This window comes from Pithys albifrons, chromosome 3 (assembly GCF_047495875.1).
Source record: "Pithys albifrons albifrons isolate INPA30051 chromosome 3, PitAlb_v1, whole genome shotgun sequence".
Classification (NCBI taxonomy): Eukaryota; Metazoa; Chordata; class Aves; order Passeriformes; family Thamnophilidae; genus Pithys; species Pithys albifrons.
Genome location: NC_092460.1, coordinates 96,457,162 through 96,474,800, shown reverse-complemented (window position 1 = coordinate 96,474,800; position 17,639 = coordinate 96,457,162). Strand labels below are relative to the sequence as shown.

The 17,639-nt window shown below is 41.3% G+C and overlaps 1 protein-coding gene across 12 annotated transcripts in view; it reads left to right on the top strand.

The window, feature by feature from the left end:
* The window catches only part of CELF2 (CUGBP Elav-like family member 2), a 553,335-nt gene that overhangs the window by 461,592 nt on the left and 74,104 nt on the right, over positions 1 to 17,639 (top strand). For all 12 annotated transcript variants that reach the window (XM_071552839.1, XM_071552831.1, XM_071552836.1 and 9 more), the window contains one exon: positions 10,802 to 10,850. In XM_071552839.1, coding sequence (XP_071408940.1) covers positions 10,802 to 10,850 — 49 coding nt within the window. The remainder of the gene's footprint in view (positions 1 to 10,801; positions 10,851 to 17,639) is intronic.

The following is a 17,639-nucleotide window of genomic DNA, read 5'->3' as shown; positions in this document are numbered from 1 at the left end:
TTGGGGCTCATATCTGCCCTTTGAAGAAATCTAGATTGGTCTGTGTTTGGTAACAGGGAAGAATTTGACTGCCTGTCTGCCTTCTGGAGAGGTGGGAATTGTGAATTGAGACATATATTCTGGACTCAGAACTTTTCCTGCACCTTTGCTAAATGAAAACAGCAGCAGCCCCACATCATCAGTGCCAACTCTTCCTATATATCATACCCTTTGCTCTAATTTAAAAGGTAGAATTTCAATAGAAGTTATAATTTTGATGCTTTGGGGGCTTATTTTAGACTTACCTCAATCACACTTCTTAGCTATAAGATGTTCTTGCTGGTACATTGTAATGCAAATAGGAAAGCTTTCCAACAGAACTTTAAAAGAGCTTTACATTTAAAAAACCCCAACCTCCTATAGCCTAGAATTTGAGTTTTGTACCAAATAATAGACTCTAGTTTCTGTCAGAAGAGGAGCCCAAGTGCATTGTTGGATCAAGGTGACCTTCCATGCTGCAGGAAGAGTCAGGCAGAAGATCTACTTAGTAAATGAACAGAAAAATCTGTGATGTGAAACTGGGGGAGTGGCTGAGGCTGGTTTCTCTGTTATTAAATGAAAGCAAAAAATCGAGACGATAAATGTAGATGAGATAACGCTGTGAAAGAAAGAGACAAGTCCCTGACTATGCTTTCTTGCCTTTCCAAACCATTGCTGTTGCTAGTCACTTCTTTTAAAGGATTCTTTCCTGAACTGCAGCTTGGCAAAGGTAGAGGATATTGATGAGAATAAACACATGGTGTTTTCCCAGAGCATAGTTCACAGAGAGTACATGCAAGCACAGAACAGCATAAATCTGAAAATAAAACTTCTGCAAAACAAGCATTTAATACCCTGGTAGCCTTGGCCTCACTCAGAACTGAGCTTGTGCTTTGCATTACAAAAGCTATTGCATGTTTTTGTAAACCTTTCATTTAAACTAAATTTCTTCATGGTCAGTGGTAGCCTGAAAGCTAATTTATTTTATTTTTTGTTGGGATTGTTGATGCCGTGAGTGACCTCTCCCAAAAACAGGACTCTGAGCAAGTTAGTGTAGGGTAAGATAAAAAGTAAAGGTCCTTTAATATCACAGGCCTACAGCCCACAGGATTACATGATGACATGCATGTACCCCAGTTCTTGTTTTCATGGCTTTTATAACAAGACCTTTCCAATCATTGATTTACACATTTCTCAGTCCAGCCCCAGTTCCGCCTCTGGTCCAACCCCTGGAATTGGGTCTGGGGTCGTCAAGACCCTCTGTCTTCATCAGCTCTTCTTCAGGCACACAAAGGTCTCTTGGAGCTCATCCAGTTCTGGCTTCTGGGTCACTCTGACCTGTGTTTATGTTTCGTTCCGTAGGCCTTTTGATATCCTTCAGCTCTACCTTGGAAAGGAGTCTAAACAAGATTAATTAACTAAAGGAATTTAAGCTCCCTGTTCTGGGACAGGGGTAGTGATAGAAAGGCATTAAACTTAAACTGTTAGAAATATTAACCCTCTAAAAATCTACAACTACTGTGTTCCTAAAATCTACAAAATGTGAAAATCAGAACAAAAATCCCTTTGGCATCATTGTGGTTTTAGGGCACGAGAAGGAGAGGGTAGAGGATTGTTTGTTTTCCTCACAAGTTTCTGAAAATCATCCTAGATGTTGATGTGGAATCAGAGGGATTTATGCGAAAGGGTGGGGTTTCCTGTGGACCAAATTTTAGCATCCTAAAATGGTGACCACAGACTGAGCTACTTGAATATTCCCATTTGGCAGCAGGAGAGGTCTTTTTTTAAACTGAGAAAACTGTCTTGAGCCTTCACAGATTCTGAGAAGGGCAAAATTCCCTGAATATTCCTTCAGGAGTTGGTGCTTCCTAAGCAGGGAGAAGAAATGTGAAATGTGCCTCTGCAAGCCACTCAAGTAAGCACAAACTTCTTTGCTGCCTTTCCCTTTGGGGATGGTTGAGGGACCCTTGTTTAATTCCCATGGGAGGTGGGACTTTTCATAGAAGGTGAGTTAATAGATAGAGTGTTTTGGCTTTGCTATGGCTCTGTTTTCCAAATACTAATATGAAGGAAGGGGATGATGTTAGATTTGAAGGAAAAGTACTCCTCTTTAATTCTTAATCTCCTGTTGACTTCTGGAAACAAACGCCCAGCTAGGGAGATGGAAGAAAGTACAGCTTCAGAACACTTGAGTCATGTCCAGTGGGACATTGACTGGAAGGCTTGTGTCATGCTGGGAATTGAGTCGTGGCATTTTAGGTCATGCTGGGCAATTCCACTCCATGCAGCACAAGGCTGAATTAGTTATTAGCTGAGATCCCAATCCCATAAGAGCTTGGCTGGCATTTGGTTGCTCCAGCAGCCCTGGATCACTGTTTCAGGTTTTTACATTACCTCTTGAGTAAGATGTCTACAGAGTAATATTGTAAAAAACATCTGCTTATGTTGAGTACACACACTAATTAATGTTTTACCTGTATCTCATGATAAAATGACAAGGGTTTTGGCTTGAGAGACTTGGCTGCAGTTGTGGAATAGCTCCAGATGAATCACATATAATCTCTATGCCTTTTTCCCCCATCATCCTCCTTTCTGCCGAAAAGAGATAGTGACGGTAAGTACCTTGCAGTGGTGTTAGGAGAGAAATCAATTAGAGCGTGAGGAGCTCAGGCTCTGCTGTGGTGAGGACAGCTTGGCTCCCTCCCTTCGGATCGTCATTCCGGGCCATGCGGTGCTTCCCTGCGTGGCACTGGGCAAACTGCCGCCTCTCTGCGCTCCGTTTTCCGCTCAGAAACCTGGGCAGGAATTTTTGCTCCTCGCAGTTACCTTGAATGGGTGTTAAAACCCAGGCAATTAATGTCATGAGAGGCTTTTGTTATTGTCCCGCCCCAACCCACTGCACTCAAACTTCAATTGGGAAAATGTCAACAGAAGTTATTGCCGCTGCAGATGAGATGGATAACTCTTGCTGTTAAAATAATATCTCATGTTTTTAGCTCAGATGCCTAATGGGTTTGCTTTTTAAGCATGGATGATATGAAAAATCCCCAAGGCATTATTCCCAACAAGTTATAGAATCCCACTTAATGTCTATTTTTAGGATTGAATAGGTTCTGTAAAGGCTCATTTGTTTGAAGAAAAGATAGTTAATCATTTGCTTTCCATGTGACTTTGAAGAGACAATTTTTGGCCATACCTCCCCTTCCTTATCTCCACTCTATTTGGCTCGCCTGCATCCTGGAGTTGTTGCCATAAGTGTGAGAGGTAACAAATAAAGGCATTAAATAAGTGAAGGAGAACTGCTAACAAGGCAACACTTCTAAGTCATCCAACTTTTTAATTTCTATAGGAGGGAAAACTTTTAAAGGCAACTGAGTGCTGCAGCCTAATTAGTAAATGTACAGGAGGAACAGCAAGATGTGGGGGTGACTGTGGAAGGATCACTAGATAAATTATTATTATTGTTGTTGCTGTTATTATTATTTTTATTTTACATATTATTTTAAACTGCAACATAGTTTTAAGTCTCTCCAACTAATGTTTAATTTAGCTTGAATTCAAACCATGTAGTGTAGTGGATTGCAAATTATTGAGTTGGAAGGCTTCCAAAGTCCATTGAATTTCAGTGGTTTTAGTGTTCTCCAGTAAAAAAACAACTTGTTTTAAGCAAGCTATATGCTTGTTTCTGTGCTCTAAATAGAAAATAATGATGTTATGCATTACTGCATGAACTATATTTGGCATCCACCAGCAATATTCATTTTCTCTTGCTTCTCTCCCTTCCTCTTTTCCTTCCCCACTCTCCCTCTGTCTCTGTCTCCAAAATATGCATATATATGTCTGACAGTAATCTAGGAGGCCAGGTAACAGACCACATTCTTCTACTACTAAAATTGTATGAATACCAAACACAGCTTAAATCGCCTAAATTGGGATTTATGAAAGGATGACAGCAAACAATCTTCTAGCTATGCCATCAGTCAGGCAGTTACAGCAACTGCTTTGCATTTATTTCTGAGAGTCTGTGTGATGAATGCACATTTGTCCTCCTTTTACCCAGGAATAAACTGAAGTAACTTCAACCAACAGTGGGAATCCAAAGCTCTGTCTGTGCTGGTGAAGCAAGCAGGAGCACAGTGCTGCCTAGCACTTTCCTGCCTTGTGTGTGAGCATAGCTGGGGGAATAACATGGGCTAGACACTGTTCCCACTGGGCACTGTGGACAAGGACATCCTGTTTCAAGAGGAAAGAGAAGTATGGCTGTGTAAATGCAAGCTGTGCCATGCCACTTCTTTTAAGAGCCAGGGAGCAGTCCCTTGCCTCTTTTATTCACTAGTATTTATTTGGCCTTAGAGACTGTCCCTGGTTCCCAGAGAAGTTCCCTGAAGCTGTAGCCAGATATTGACTGCGTAATTCAAGTTAGTTTGACCCTAGAGAAGTCATTCTAAACAGTTCTTTTCGATAGGAAAATACACCTCTTTCAGTTCTGGGGAACTTACATTACTTGTGAGTCACAAGGGCTTAAAAAAGCAAAACCAGCTGGCAATGAGGTGATGTGAGAAATTGTTCAAGAGCTTCTCTGAAAGGATCCTACAGAAAAACTGGGGAGCTAAAAGATGAAACGAGGGCCTGGGGGATGTGTGTGTAGAGGTATCTGCACATAATAATCCAGAAAAACAATGATCTCTGAAGACATGAAAAATCATTGAATTCTCCAGTGCTTATGGACCACTTTGTCTTCTTCCCCTGGTCTTTTGGTAGGTTAATATGTTCCCTCCTGAATTCCAGACTCAGTGAAGGTTCTCAGGAACCTGGCAGGTAGAGATTCAGTTTTGCCTTGGACTACTGGTCTAATTAAGCTCTACTAACTAATTGGATAAGGAGCTTGGAGAAAGCTTTGAATTCATTTCCAGACCAGAGTTAGACAAAAAGCATCATCTTTTCCCACTGGTTTTCATGCTCTTTAGCATGAAAAGCACCTCTTTTGGTGTTTTTCTTGTCCTGTGCCCTTAGCCTGTCCCTGCTGCTCCTCAATATTTTCTTCCTCTTTGGTTTTCCTATTGATTCCAAAAAGTCTCTGGATTTATAATCCTTCCCCCAAGAAGAATATTAGAGTTTAATTAAGGTCTGACATCTCTTCTTCTCTCTCCCACATTCTCTCTTGACATTTTACAATTCTGAGATGTAGAAAATATGAAAGAAGTCCCCTTTGGCTTCAACAGTGATTAATGGTAGCAAGGAGAAGTCCCAAAGTGCTAGAAATGACAAGATACATGCAAGGTGCCATCATTTAATCATATTGGTTTTTGTTTGGTTTGGCTATTACCCAAGTAACCCAAGTGCTTCAAATTTACCCTTTGCTTGGGGGAAGGTTTAGCTCCTTTTTGTGATGTATTTCCCTATGGTGTGGTCTGCGAGGGTGACAGAGAAGGGACAAACTGAGCTGAGTCATGGTTAGAAACTTTTACCCCGTGCAGATGACAGGGAAGAGAGGAAGAAGACAGGTCTGAAAAGGGCAAATAGTTCTAAAATCTGCTGATGGCTTTAAAGGGTTTATAGAAAGATGATGAGAGACTAAGTAGTAAGGAGTCATGAATAACATCCTCCCCAAACACTCCCTCAACTCTGGTGGTGTAAAGTCACACTGTTCTTAACTTCAGAGGACTTTGAGGTGGTCTTTGAGTGCCATACTGAGCTGGGTGAAGGTGTGGGAAGGTTTCTGTGCATTCAGGGTCCTTTCTTGATGAGTGGGTTTTTTTCCTCAAGCCATGAGGAATCACAGGAGCAAGGCATATGCATCTGCAGTGGCAGGAATGGAGAATAAAAGCTGCTAATGGTTGTAGTAATCGTGTATGAAGGTGTTTTTGCAACAGACCATAAAATAATTTTTCACAGTCTAATTACATGGGCAGAGTTTCAGAGGTGCTGAGGATACCCAAATTTCAGAGACTCAACACAGCTGCTGCAAATTGAGCCCATCAGCTCCTTCATCTTCACTAAAAGGCAACTTCTGCTTTTAATCACCGAAATCTTCTGTAAGATTAACATATTCACATGTTTAACAAAATACCTCTTATTAAACCAGCCAGTACAGACCATTTAGAGTGCCAACCACCTCCTCCTGCAAACCTTGCCTCACTCACAGAAATTACTGCTCACAGAAGTCTTATAGCGGACCCAGAACATCAGAATGTCCGTTTCTCTTCAGAAAATTGGTGGAAACCAGGTGCCCAAAGCCTTTCCACCAAGTACACTGACAGCTCTGAAATGAGATTTAAGCAGTTGCAGTTGACTCTGTCGAGACTTGGAGCGTGGCAATCCCATGCTTGTCCTTTCCTGGAGACAGTTCTTCGCAGGTTCTTTACCCTTAGCACTTCGAGTTTAAGATTACACCTGATTTGAAGCATCTCCTGACTAAATAAAACAAACCATACGTTGATCGCCTTGTGCAATGTGCAAGCACACAATAGTAATCACAGCTAATGACTCTGCTAAATGCTAGACTGCACACACCTCCTTGCTTGGTGTTTGTTTTGTATACAGAAGGTAACAACGGCTGAATAACGAGGATGCCAAGTTACAGATGGGGTTGTGGAATCGTATTTGACAGCCGATTAGAGTAATCTGACAGAAATGATGACTTAATCACCACGACAGACTCCAAATTCCCAGATAGAATTCCACCCAGGTTAATCTAATTTCCTTGCAATATTTTTGCCAGAAATAGACTCTTAGCCGGCTTGTTTTCTCCCATGCAGATGTCACATGGCTTTGACAAGAATGTAAATAGGTAGCATTGTTGTTGTTGAAAAGATGACTTCGAGGGTCTAACACTGGAGAAGGTGTGTGTCTTGACAAGTTTGGGGTTGCTCTGCTGTGTTTTTTTTTTATTTAATGAAGTTACATACAGTGGGGTGTACTCAGGAAAAAGAAGGGCAGAAAAAAGAAGTAACTATTCAATTGTAATTCTAGGCCATGGCGTGGTCCTGCTGCTGCCCTCACCATTGCCAGCAGCCAAATTCTTATTGGTTTTAGGGGGATTTTCAGGATTGCATGTTTGATAACTGTTTCTTTGCCTTTTTGGTTCCTGTGGACCATCAGCACCTGCTTGGGATGTGCCCAAGGAGAAGTGGTGACGTGCCTGGCCTCGGGCCTCGGTTGGCCTCTGTTACAGCAACGAAGCCCCATTTTGCTGCCAGCACTGCCACAAGGCACCAGCAACCTTGGGCAACAGGCATTTGCCTGCTCTCAGTTGTAAAACAGTGGCATGGTGTGTTTTGAGGCCTATGGATAGAGAGCCCCTGTAGGAAAGGCAGGGTTGTGCTGTACCTGCTGCACAACTGTGTTCAGCTGAGCTCTCTGGAATACTGACAAGGAGAGGTTGTTCCTTGCAGCCCAGACTGCAGGGGTTTGATATCCCTGTGGACAGTGCTGGCCAGGGGAAGCTGCCCACACTCAGAAAGAACTTGGCTGAGAGAGCTGTGTTGCTCTCTTTTACTGTATAGTTTGAGTACAGGGTGATGTTTAAATATATAAATTATTTGCTGCTGTTATTTTTCTTATTCTTGCCTATTTATTAATTGTGACTGTGCATTCATAAATACTGTGTTCTCATAAACAAAGCTTTCTTCAAGCAAAGAGGAAAATGCTTCCTGTTGTTCTGTGTGACAGCATGACATACTGAGAAATCACTTACCTTGAGATCCATAAGTGATGTATAGCTACAATAACAGCTTTCTGATAAGACATGAAATCCTTCATTTCAGTAGATGACATGATTCTAGTGAGTGGCATCTAATTTGAAACAGGTTTATATCATCTATAATCTTTTGGAGGGCCTGGGAAGGTGCAGCTATTTTATTATTTTATAGCCCGCAGTTACACAAGGAAGATATAAAATGCACAGATTGTTTTCTCTTTTGCTCATTGCAGAGTGAAAGGATAGTACCTATTTAGCTTTTGTCTCTGCCCCTTTAATTTTCTTATTCACTGCACACTTCTTTGAGAATCATTCTTTTCTTTTTTACACCTACCTTTAAATATTTTATGGGTAGAGAGCTTATAATATGTATTGTCACGGCAGTTGTCTCTAGAGGTCAGCAATGAGTTTAATAATGAGATGCGAACCAGTGACTCTGTAAAACCCATTTCAGGTTATAAATGGCATGTTTTATTGAATCTAGTGTTAAAGGTTGTTAACGTATCAATTGGTGATGGTCAGGGTTAAACAAGCTTCAACATGAGCCCTCTCATGTTAGGAAACTGTCAGTAAGGTATTTTTTCACCTTCCCCTTCGCTGAAGCCATGTTTGTGTATCACATCCATTTTTCTGGGGGTGTTCTACACTTTAAACTCTCCAGGCCTGAGTTGGATCTTTTATTAGTTTTGCACCAATATAATTTTAGGCACAACTTCATCAGTCCCAAACTCAGCTGGCTGGTGTGTAGAGAATCTGGACCATGAGTTTTTAGCAGGAACCTTTGAAATCAAGTCAAAACCCAGCTGAAACATCCTGTGAAATCTTCCTCTTGCTTCATGAATGTACCAGATTACTGACTTAATGAGCTTGGGGTAATTATGTGTAACAGAAGAGAATGATTTTGGATGCAATAAATGCATTTGTCAGGTAACACTGATTTTTATGTTGTGACCATGGGCTGCAAAAAGAATTTTGTCTGAATTTGGTCTGAAGTTGGCTACTCCAGTTCAGGCAGTTTGGAAAGTGAGAGGTTTTTAACGTTGTTAGAATTGCCTTTGTTCAAAATATCTCCTCTTAGGGGCACATAAATGCAGCTATAAAGAACGATATATTCTGTCACAAAAGGCCTGAATTTGGGTTGGGTTTTCTCTTATAATCTGCATATTTCTGAATTTACAATACTTACCTTTCTTTCCTCTGTTTTCCCACCACTCCATTGCTCCTCAGAGACATCACTAACCTGCAACAGGCCCATGGAGCAAGTTACACCTTTTTTCTTCTTTCCTCTTTGGATTGCTGAGTGGACAAGTTGCATCACATTCCTGTGAATTTTAACTCTCCTGCAGTGCCCAATATATTTTTGATTTCAGGATAAATATTAAGCACTAAAGACAGAGTACAATAGAAATCCCCTTTTTTCTATAAATTTGATCGAATAAGAGTGGTGGCAGACTAGTGCTGGGCTATTAAGGTCAATTTAGGAAATGAATGATTCAAAGAGAACAGAATTGTTAAAATTGAAGCAAATTTATGCATCCTGGTGACTACATCTACCTTGTGGCTTCGCCTTTTCCTTGGGGCACAGTGGGGAGTTTGCAAGCAGCACAGGGAAGGCATTGATTTCCAAGGGCAGGGAGCATTCTGGACTTTGAGTAAATCTCACAGAAACATTCACAGTAATATTTCATATTTTCTAAAGAATCCAGCATCTTTTTCCCTGGAGGCTAAGTGACTCCACCAAAAGCAATACAGATCTGGGTTTCTGTGCTGCTTTGAAAGCACATTTGATATGAGGGCATGGATGTTCTCTCCTGCTCAGCTGTTTTTGTTTCCCAAAGTTTGTCATAACAGTCTTTTATTTAAAAAATGGAGTTTCCCCTGACATTTTTAGGCAATACTCAGCTCTGCTGCACTGAAAAATGACACAAAAGCAGACAGAGCATACACTTTTTTATCTGTTCACGTGAATTGGTAAGGAATTGCTGAGGAGAGAAAAGGCAATGGCTCAGCTGCTGCCGGAAGGTTCGTGCAGTCAAATCCCAGCGACTGCGCAGAGCCCATGAAAGAAAATAAAAGTGGGGTTTTTTGAAAGCTTAAAAATTTCCCACATTGAATCTCAATGTGAGGTCAGTTCTGAAGGCTTTTGAGAAGCTGTAACAAAATTTCCCTGAGTACACCACAGTGGCCACATGGCTGGCTGTAACCAATGTCCTGTAGCAAAGCCACACACTCCAAACAGAGGGAGCTCGACTGTTGTGGTGTTGTTACTCCTGAAAGAACAAAACCACAATTTGCAAAAATTTTGAGTTATCAACAATTCAATGTGAGAGCAACATCTTTTAGTAGAGAGAGCTGAGGACACACCGTTAGGATGCCATGAGATGTTCAGCACAGAACGCGACACACAGGGGTTGGTTTCCTTTGCAGCAAGAGGGACATGAGTGGAGGAAGAGGTTGAAAGGGACAGAAGTTTTTATGGAAGCCAGAATTGTTCCATGTTGTGATGGAAGCTTTGTGAATGAATGTATAATGTACCCTAAAGCAAAAAGATGAGATACTAAACAGTTATAGGAAGCTATTGTAGGAAGGAGGATTCCCTTCCTCTTCAGTCCTGAAAGAATCAGCACGTTTTTTGTATTTACAAGCGAAGTTCATTTGTCAAACTCAGCTCCTCTGAGTACATTTGAAATGCTTATTACTTCTTAAATTACTTGAAAATTCCATTTTGGTCTTGGCAGTGGTTGAGCTCAAGGAAAAAGAAGTTGGTAAAACAGAAACCAAACATGCCATAAACTAATGAGGGCTGTAACTTTAGAGGTCTTCTGAAACTAGATACAGCAAATTAAAGATTTATATGAGTCCTGTGGGCCCAATGATCTATTTTTTTTAATCTTCCTGGTTATAAAATGCTCCTTTACCATTTTTTTTTCTTAAAAGGCTATAACACGGTGTTATTTTGGATTTATATAATTTCAACATATTTAATATTAAATCATGTATGTTTTTAGCCCTTCATTAAAAACAGGATTCTTGATTTTTCATGACTATCCAACCTGCCTTACTCTCTTTCACTTTTGTTTTTAGATGCATCATCCTATTCAGATGAAACCTGCAGATAGTGAAAAGTCAAACGGTACGTGCTTAATTTATTTTTACTTAATTGTGACTCTCTCTAAAGTAAAGCAAGCACAACATTGTGAGAGGTTTTGCTTTACTTCTTGTGTGGTGAACATTATATGAGGTAGTTTCCCTACACCTGACATATTGGGGAAGGTGTTGAAATGCTCTGAACTCCCTTTTATCTTCTCCTTTAAAGAAGGAAGGAAATGTTCTCAGAAAGGGTCTCCTTGTACCTGCTGTATTCACGACCCACCTCACTGCACACACCTCTCCCTTGGGTTCTCCTAACAGCAAGGTGATGTGGGAGCACCTGATATTGATAAGATGAAGTTGTAATGGTGAAAATTAAAAATAAAAGAAACAAAAAAAATTCTTGTGCTAACAAACTATGTAAGCAGATGATCAGCCTTAAACATTTGCCTAAACTACCTTTTTATAGAATGATGCTGTTCTGAATCTGAGCCAAATTTAGGTTTTAATCATATGCTTCATTATGAACTGGGAAACCCACTTTGCAGCTCTCTGTATACTTATTTCTCTCAACGATTGAAAAATGAATGCTATAAAGACAGTAATATCCATTTGGAATAGTAGGGTACTGCCTAAGTGGATGTATATGACATGCAAAATAGACAGCACGTTAAATCTATTTAACATGCCAGGTTTATATATTCAAGGAAATAGGATAATCGAATGGGAACACGACCTGGCTGGGTGTGATTCTTTAAAAATATATACATGTGTATATTTTGCCCCTTGATTTGTTCCTGTAATTTTCTAAAATATATGTTAAAGATATCATCTGCCTTCTTAGATTGCAAGAGCTTCATTTTCCCTCAAGGCCCACATAATCAGAGCCGGTTCCTCCAACAGGCATCGTTGCACCTCATTAATTAGTAATCAGGGCAGAAGCCGTGCACTTAGAGATCTACATACCTGCAAATGTAAATTATGATTGGGCTCTAAATCTCTCCGCAAGGCTTTTTTAAGGCTTCTTTTTTTGCTAATTGTAGTGCATCCCTTTTTCAGGCTTCTCCAAGGATTAGGAAGTTTGGAAGGAAATTAAAACTTCACATTATGCTAGGTTTCCCATTATGACAACTTTCCAAACAAAAGTGGCCATGAGCACAGGAAATATGAGCCGTCCCCCGTTTGTAAGGGAGGAGTGTTCTCTCATAGGTTAGAATCATAGAATCCTTCAATATCCTGGGTTGGAAAGGACTCATGAGGATCATCAAAGTCTGACTCCTGGCCCTGCACAGGACAATCCCAAAAATTACACATCTGCCTGAGAGTGTTGTCAAATGCTCCTTGAGCTCTGACTGGCTACAACGACTTCCCTGGGGAGCCTGATCCAATGCCCAGCCACCCTCTGGGTGAAGAACCTTTTCCTAACGAGTTTCAGCAGTGATTTCTTGTTGTCTTTGAATGCTCACAATAGAGACAAAGGCACCAGCATGGGCAGAAGGACTGAACTCTTCAGGCCCCACAGTGGTCAAGGAGGGCATTGCTGTTGGAATCCAAACTCCACTCTAGAAATGGGCACAGTAATCCCTTAGGAACAGGAACACAGGCCTGAACCCTCTGACCTAAGTATGGCCTCTCTGGATTCTTCTTTCAAAGAGAAATTTCACTTCAATTTCCTTGGTAAACTGGAGAAATAAAAGGCAATGGGCCAAAATTGACTCCCAGTGAGTTACTTGTTCGTTGCCTGAAGTGTTTCTTTCTAAAGGAGATTGAACATATTGGCAAAACACTATGGGGAATTGTGCAAATTCTGTCTGACTCTGCAAGTAGCACCTGCTTGTAAAGCAGGGTACACTGGCTCCTGGCTGCTGCTGTTAGTCCAGGGTTATCTGCATGAAACTCCTGTCTGCACTGTGGGAATACTCTCTTATTTTCTGGCACCTACTTCAAGCATGAAAATCATGGGGGATTGTCTTTTTTTGCTTTTTTTTCCTTGCCTTTTTTGTATTTTGGGGAAAACAAATTGTCAGATCAGAGGTTCCAATTATCGAATTAAACAGCTTTTTAAATTTAGACTCCTGGAGGGTGTAGGAACTTCTGATAGGTATGTTCTAGTGTGGTGAACTGTTTTTTTAATTGACTGGAGAAAGAGAAGGCAAACTAATACTGCAGTGATGGCAATAATGGTACAGCTCCTCAGAAAGACAGGGCGTAGGAGTGAGGTTCATGGAGTAGATGACAGTTTGCGAGCAGCTTGAAGATTCAGAAAGGGAAAGAACAGCAGCATGGGGGATGTGGAGGCTTGTTTGGCATGTGTGTCCCGTGCTTCAGGCTATCCATCTGAGGAGGTATATTGTCCATGCCAATAGCAAATTGTAAACTCTACCTCTTCAACCAGATTGGTAAGTTCAAAGGGGAAAAGAAAGAAGACGTGCCAAGGCATCTTGGGTTTCATGATCTGCGGTGTTTGAGCTTTTGAGGAATATACTTGAAACCCTTTGATTTCCAAGTCATAGGATGATCATAGTACATTTTATAGGTAAACTGGTGTTTCTCAGTTTTTAAAGAGGTTAAAGAACTTCTCTTAGTCAAAATCTCCAGATAGCTTGTGGGCAGATATGTAGGAGCAGTTAAATACTCACTACAATTCTTCTGAGCTTGCACACATTTGTGAAGGATTGATACACCTGTTGAAGTTCCACAGGAAGGAGGCAGAAGTCCTCTCATTCAGCTTACAGAGGTTCTCAAAAAACAGTATTTGCTGTGTGATTTGTCCCCTCCCCATACTGAGTGCCTTGATAAGAAGGTTTGAATGAGCATCCAAGCCAGAGAGAGTACCAGGATGAAAACCTCCTCCTTGTCTATCACTGTTCCTGTCCTTAGTTGTGTGCACCACTGTCCCTTATCACCAAAGACCAAGCTCACCTCATGGAAACTGGGAGATGAGTATGGAAGAGACACCTCCTGTGCACGTGGTACTAACCTAGCCCAGGTTGCTCAGAGCCCCATCCAGCCTGGCCTTGAACACTTCCAGGGATGGGGCAGCCACAGCTTCTCTGGGAAACCTGTTCCAGTAATTCCTTCCTTGCACCCAACACACCTGAGTCATTTCTCTGCTTGTGCAGATGAAGCAAAGCTTCATTTCTTCCACCAAGCTTTTAGCAGCTAGAATTGATGGGGCAAGACTTGCCTCTAGACCTAATTAATTTGTCTACTCATGAGTATTCTGAAAAGCTTCTTTTTCAAACAAAGGGGTTCCTGCACTCTAATGCCAAAAAACACATAAACACCTGCTTGACTCTAAGTTGTCTGTGGCCGCTAACATGCTACAATTCAGTAAATACTTAAATGTGTCTTGGATCTGGATTTGAACACAGTCAATACTCTCAGGCACATATCCCACAGACAGTACACTCCTACATGGATCAAAGCATTGTTGCTTCAGGGAAAATGACAAAATTCTCCATAAAAAAAAAAAAAAAACAAAGGAGGAGGGTAGCTGAGAAATCTTATAATTTATTTTTATTTACTTTATTAGTGAAAAGTCAAAAAAAAAAAATTGAAATTTCTAAGTGGCGTAACTTTGCCAATTTGGAGGGAGTAATTAAATGCCATATGTTAGCACTAACACATAGAAAAGTTGATAATTAATGCAGGCAGCTCCAGATCCAGGTGTGATTTTGACAGATTGTGTGCAAGGGGTTTTCACAGGCTTACGGATAGGCATTAAAAGTCTGGTTTCCCCCCTTCCCTTCTGGATGGAAAAAAACCCGCCAAAACCAAAAAAACATGCATAATTAACTGTTTATTGATTTGCTCCAAAGAGAAGGCAACTTCTGGGAGGGAGGAAGTGCACTCTTTATCTGACTGGGCTCTTCAGAAATGTATAATAAGGGGTTATAATTTTGATTTTTCCGAATTTTGGGGGTTTAGAAAAGAGTAAAGAATGTTTGTGGAATCTTCAGGGAGATTTCCCATGATTATTACAGGCTTTAATTCTTTTCTAGCACTCAGAAAATAATCTCTGTTCTATTCTCCTGGGTTAGCACAAGCGATCTACTACAGCCCGCAAGAAATGCTCATTACCAAAGCAAATTGAGTAAAGCTAAAAAATTAGACCCTTCAGGATGTTATTCTGCACGTTGGATGCAGTGCTATCAGAAGACAGGAAGCTCAGTTTGAAAAAAATCCGCTCCCAGCAGAGAGAGACTTCATCTCAAATAACCTTGGATGGCTAATGTAGTGCTCTGGGTTCAAGCACGATGCCCAGGCACCTGTGCTAGTGATGGCAGAGCAAGTCTTGATGGAGTTCCAAGAGCAACTCATCTCATTTTAAAACAGATGTCTGCACCTCGTCACACAGGGTTGCTGCATTCAGGGAAAACCCAGCGCAAATCCAGCAGGGTTAGCACTGGACGTGTCACTTTAGCTGCCCTAGCAGCACAGCTCGCCTGGGTTTGTAATGTGTTGGGATGGATTGAAGGTGAACCCCATAATGTGTTAATCAGGATGCTCTGCGGTTTCACACCTTTCTTCCTGTAACTACAACTTCAGGTCTTGTTTACTGTGACCTTCTGGCTGCTTCTGCTCTGTCAAGGAGGGCTGCTCAGCCACCTCATCCTACCAGCTGCTTCCAAGTGGTTGCATCTACTCCATTCCCAGAGAGTGGTGCAAAATAGTCAGAAAGTTCAACTAAGCCTATGAGCAAGGGTCAGAAATAATGATGTCAAACACTCACCAAAAAAATTTTTACTTTTATGGATTTTGAATTATTGAAACCTACCCCAGTTGTGGGAGAGACAGTTATCAAGCAGCAGTGAAATGTTTATGAGATACGTGGCCTGTTATCCTTCCCTTCAGCCTTCCTCTTTCCTTGCTCTCATTGCCCAAAGCACTTGCAGCTCCCAAGGTTTGCCCAGGCCCTCGGAGCTCATTTATTCCTCCTATCCCTGCAGCTGGAGCTCAGGACATCTGTGTGTTATCATGATGTCCAAGATTTGGGAGTTGGCTGGAAGGTAATGGCCCTATCTACTGTCAGTAGCAGGGGAGAGGCCATCCCGTATTGCTGGGAGAGCTGAGATCAGCCACCCTTTGGAGGAGTTGATTTCTTGCCTTTGACAGCAGCCTATTGTAGACATTTTAGCTGAGACTTAAACCAGAAACCCAAACTGTTCGTGACTGAAGTTAGGCAAGGTGGGTTTTCCCCACATGTGTTTCATGTTGGGCTCCTCATGTTACAGTCCATGGGAGCAACCCAATATGCACAGAAAAATCCACAGGCTTGGCAGATCCAAAGGGAAGTTTGCTAACTCCCCTTGACTCACACTTTTTGCAACCCATTGTCTATTTGCCTGCCTGTGTGGCAGGTAAGAATTCATTTCAGAAAGAAAGGAGAGAAGTGGCTGACCAAAAATGCAGAAAGAAATCCCTATAGTCAGTCTTATCGAAGTGGAAAAGCATTCCTTTCTCTGGATGAGAATATATCATTAAAAACTCTTTCAGCCTAATAATATCAGATGTTCTATCAGATGGACTGAAAGCATGTCATTTTGATCTTGACAATTGTCACTTTAAATGTTTTTTTATGCTGGGCCCCTAGCCAAAAAAAGAATAGCAATTTTCTTAAGCTTCAAAACTGATCAGCACTGACTAATGGCACTGAATGCAGAGCACGTCATCATATCAATATATTTTCTGTACTCTGAGCATTCTCATGAAATCTGCATTTTTAAGATGTACAGTACACAGGAGCTGGATGTTTAATTTACTATAAAATCACCCTCAAGCTGCAAACCTGCAAATCATGTTAGTTAAATGGCATATTTATAGGTTTACTAGCGAAACCGAAGGAGGCTGGTGGGGAGTTTGTCGCCTGCTACTCTTCGGAAAATTAAAGCCTTCTGTTTGCATCTCATTCCTTTTGAATCTCCATGTGAATCTCTTTGGTTTGAGTCTTTGTCCTAGCACTGAATCAGGACCCAAGGGACCCTCTTTAGGATGCTGTGGTAGGCATTTGTTCAACTTAGCTAGATGGTGGTTTTAGTGGAGGACTGGAACCTGGTCACCCTTAGGGTAGACCTGCACACTATATTTCAAGCCTAAAATCAACCCAAATTTAAAGTGGCTGGTACTAGCTGACACACAGACAGAAATTAAGAGATTTGTAACACAGAGCAGAAGGCATCAAGTCTTCCCCCCAGCTGGCCTCAGTTTATGGTATGGAGAAACCCAGACCTGGCAGCGCAGCTGGGTCTAAAAGCCTTTCCTACATCCTGGCTGTTGTAGAGGGGACAGGCTGGCCAGGGAACTTCCTCAAAAAGATTGCTCAAGGCAGCATAGGAATTGTAAGCAGCCAAGTTACGGCATCCTTTCACCAGCAGAAGTGGCTGCCTAGACTCTTTCTGTAGCTGTGAGCAAGGCAATTCAGTTTTACCACCCTTAAAGTAATTACTAGCAGCACCAAGGTCAGTTATATATCATGAATCAGATGTAAAGTTTCATAATAAGACATAAATATATACGTATAAAAATATCCCAACTTACAGGTCTTATTTGCAATCATGGATAGTCAACTCGTGATCTGTATATAACTGGCTCATCCCATGCATTCATCCTTTTTTAACTCTTTCTCGAGGGTTCACCTGCATGTGGAACCTCAATATAAAGTGTGAATGAAAATGTTCAGTCTTGAGGAATCTCTGCTGAGGAAAATGCCTTCCCCTGGGTGTAAAATTCACGCCAATTTTCTTGCAGGCTTTTAGAGTGAGAAGCTGGGATTGCAGGGGCTGATCTCTGTTTTGGGTTCTGAAAAATGCACAAGTTTGATGCTTGTTTG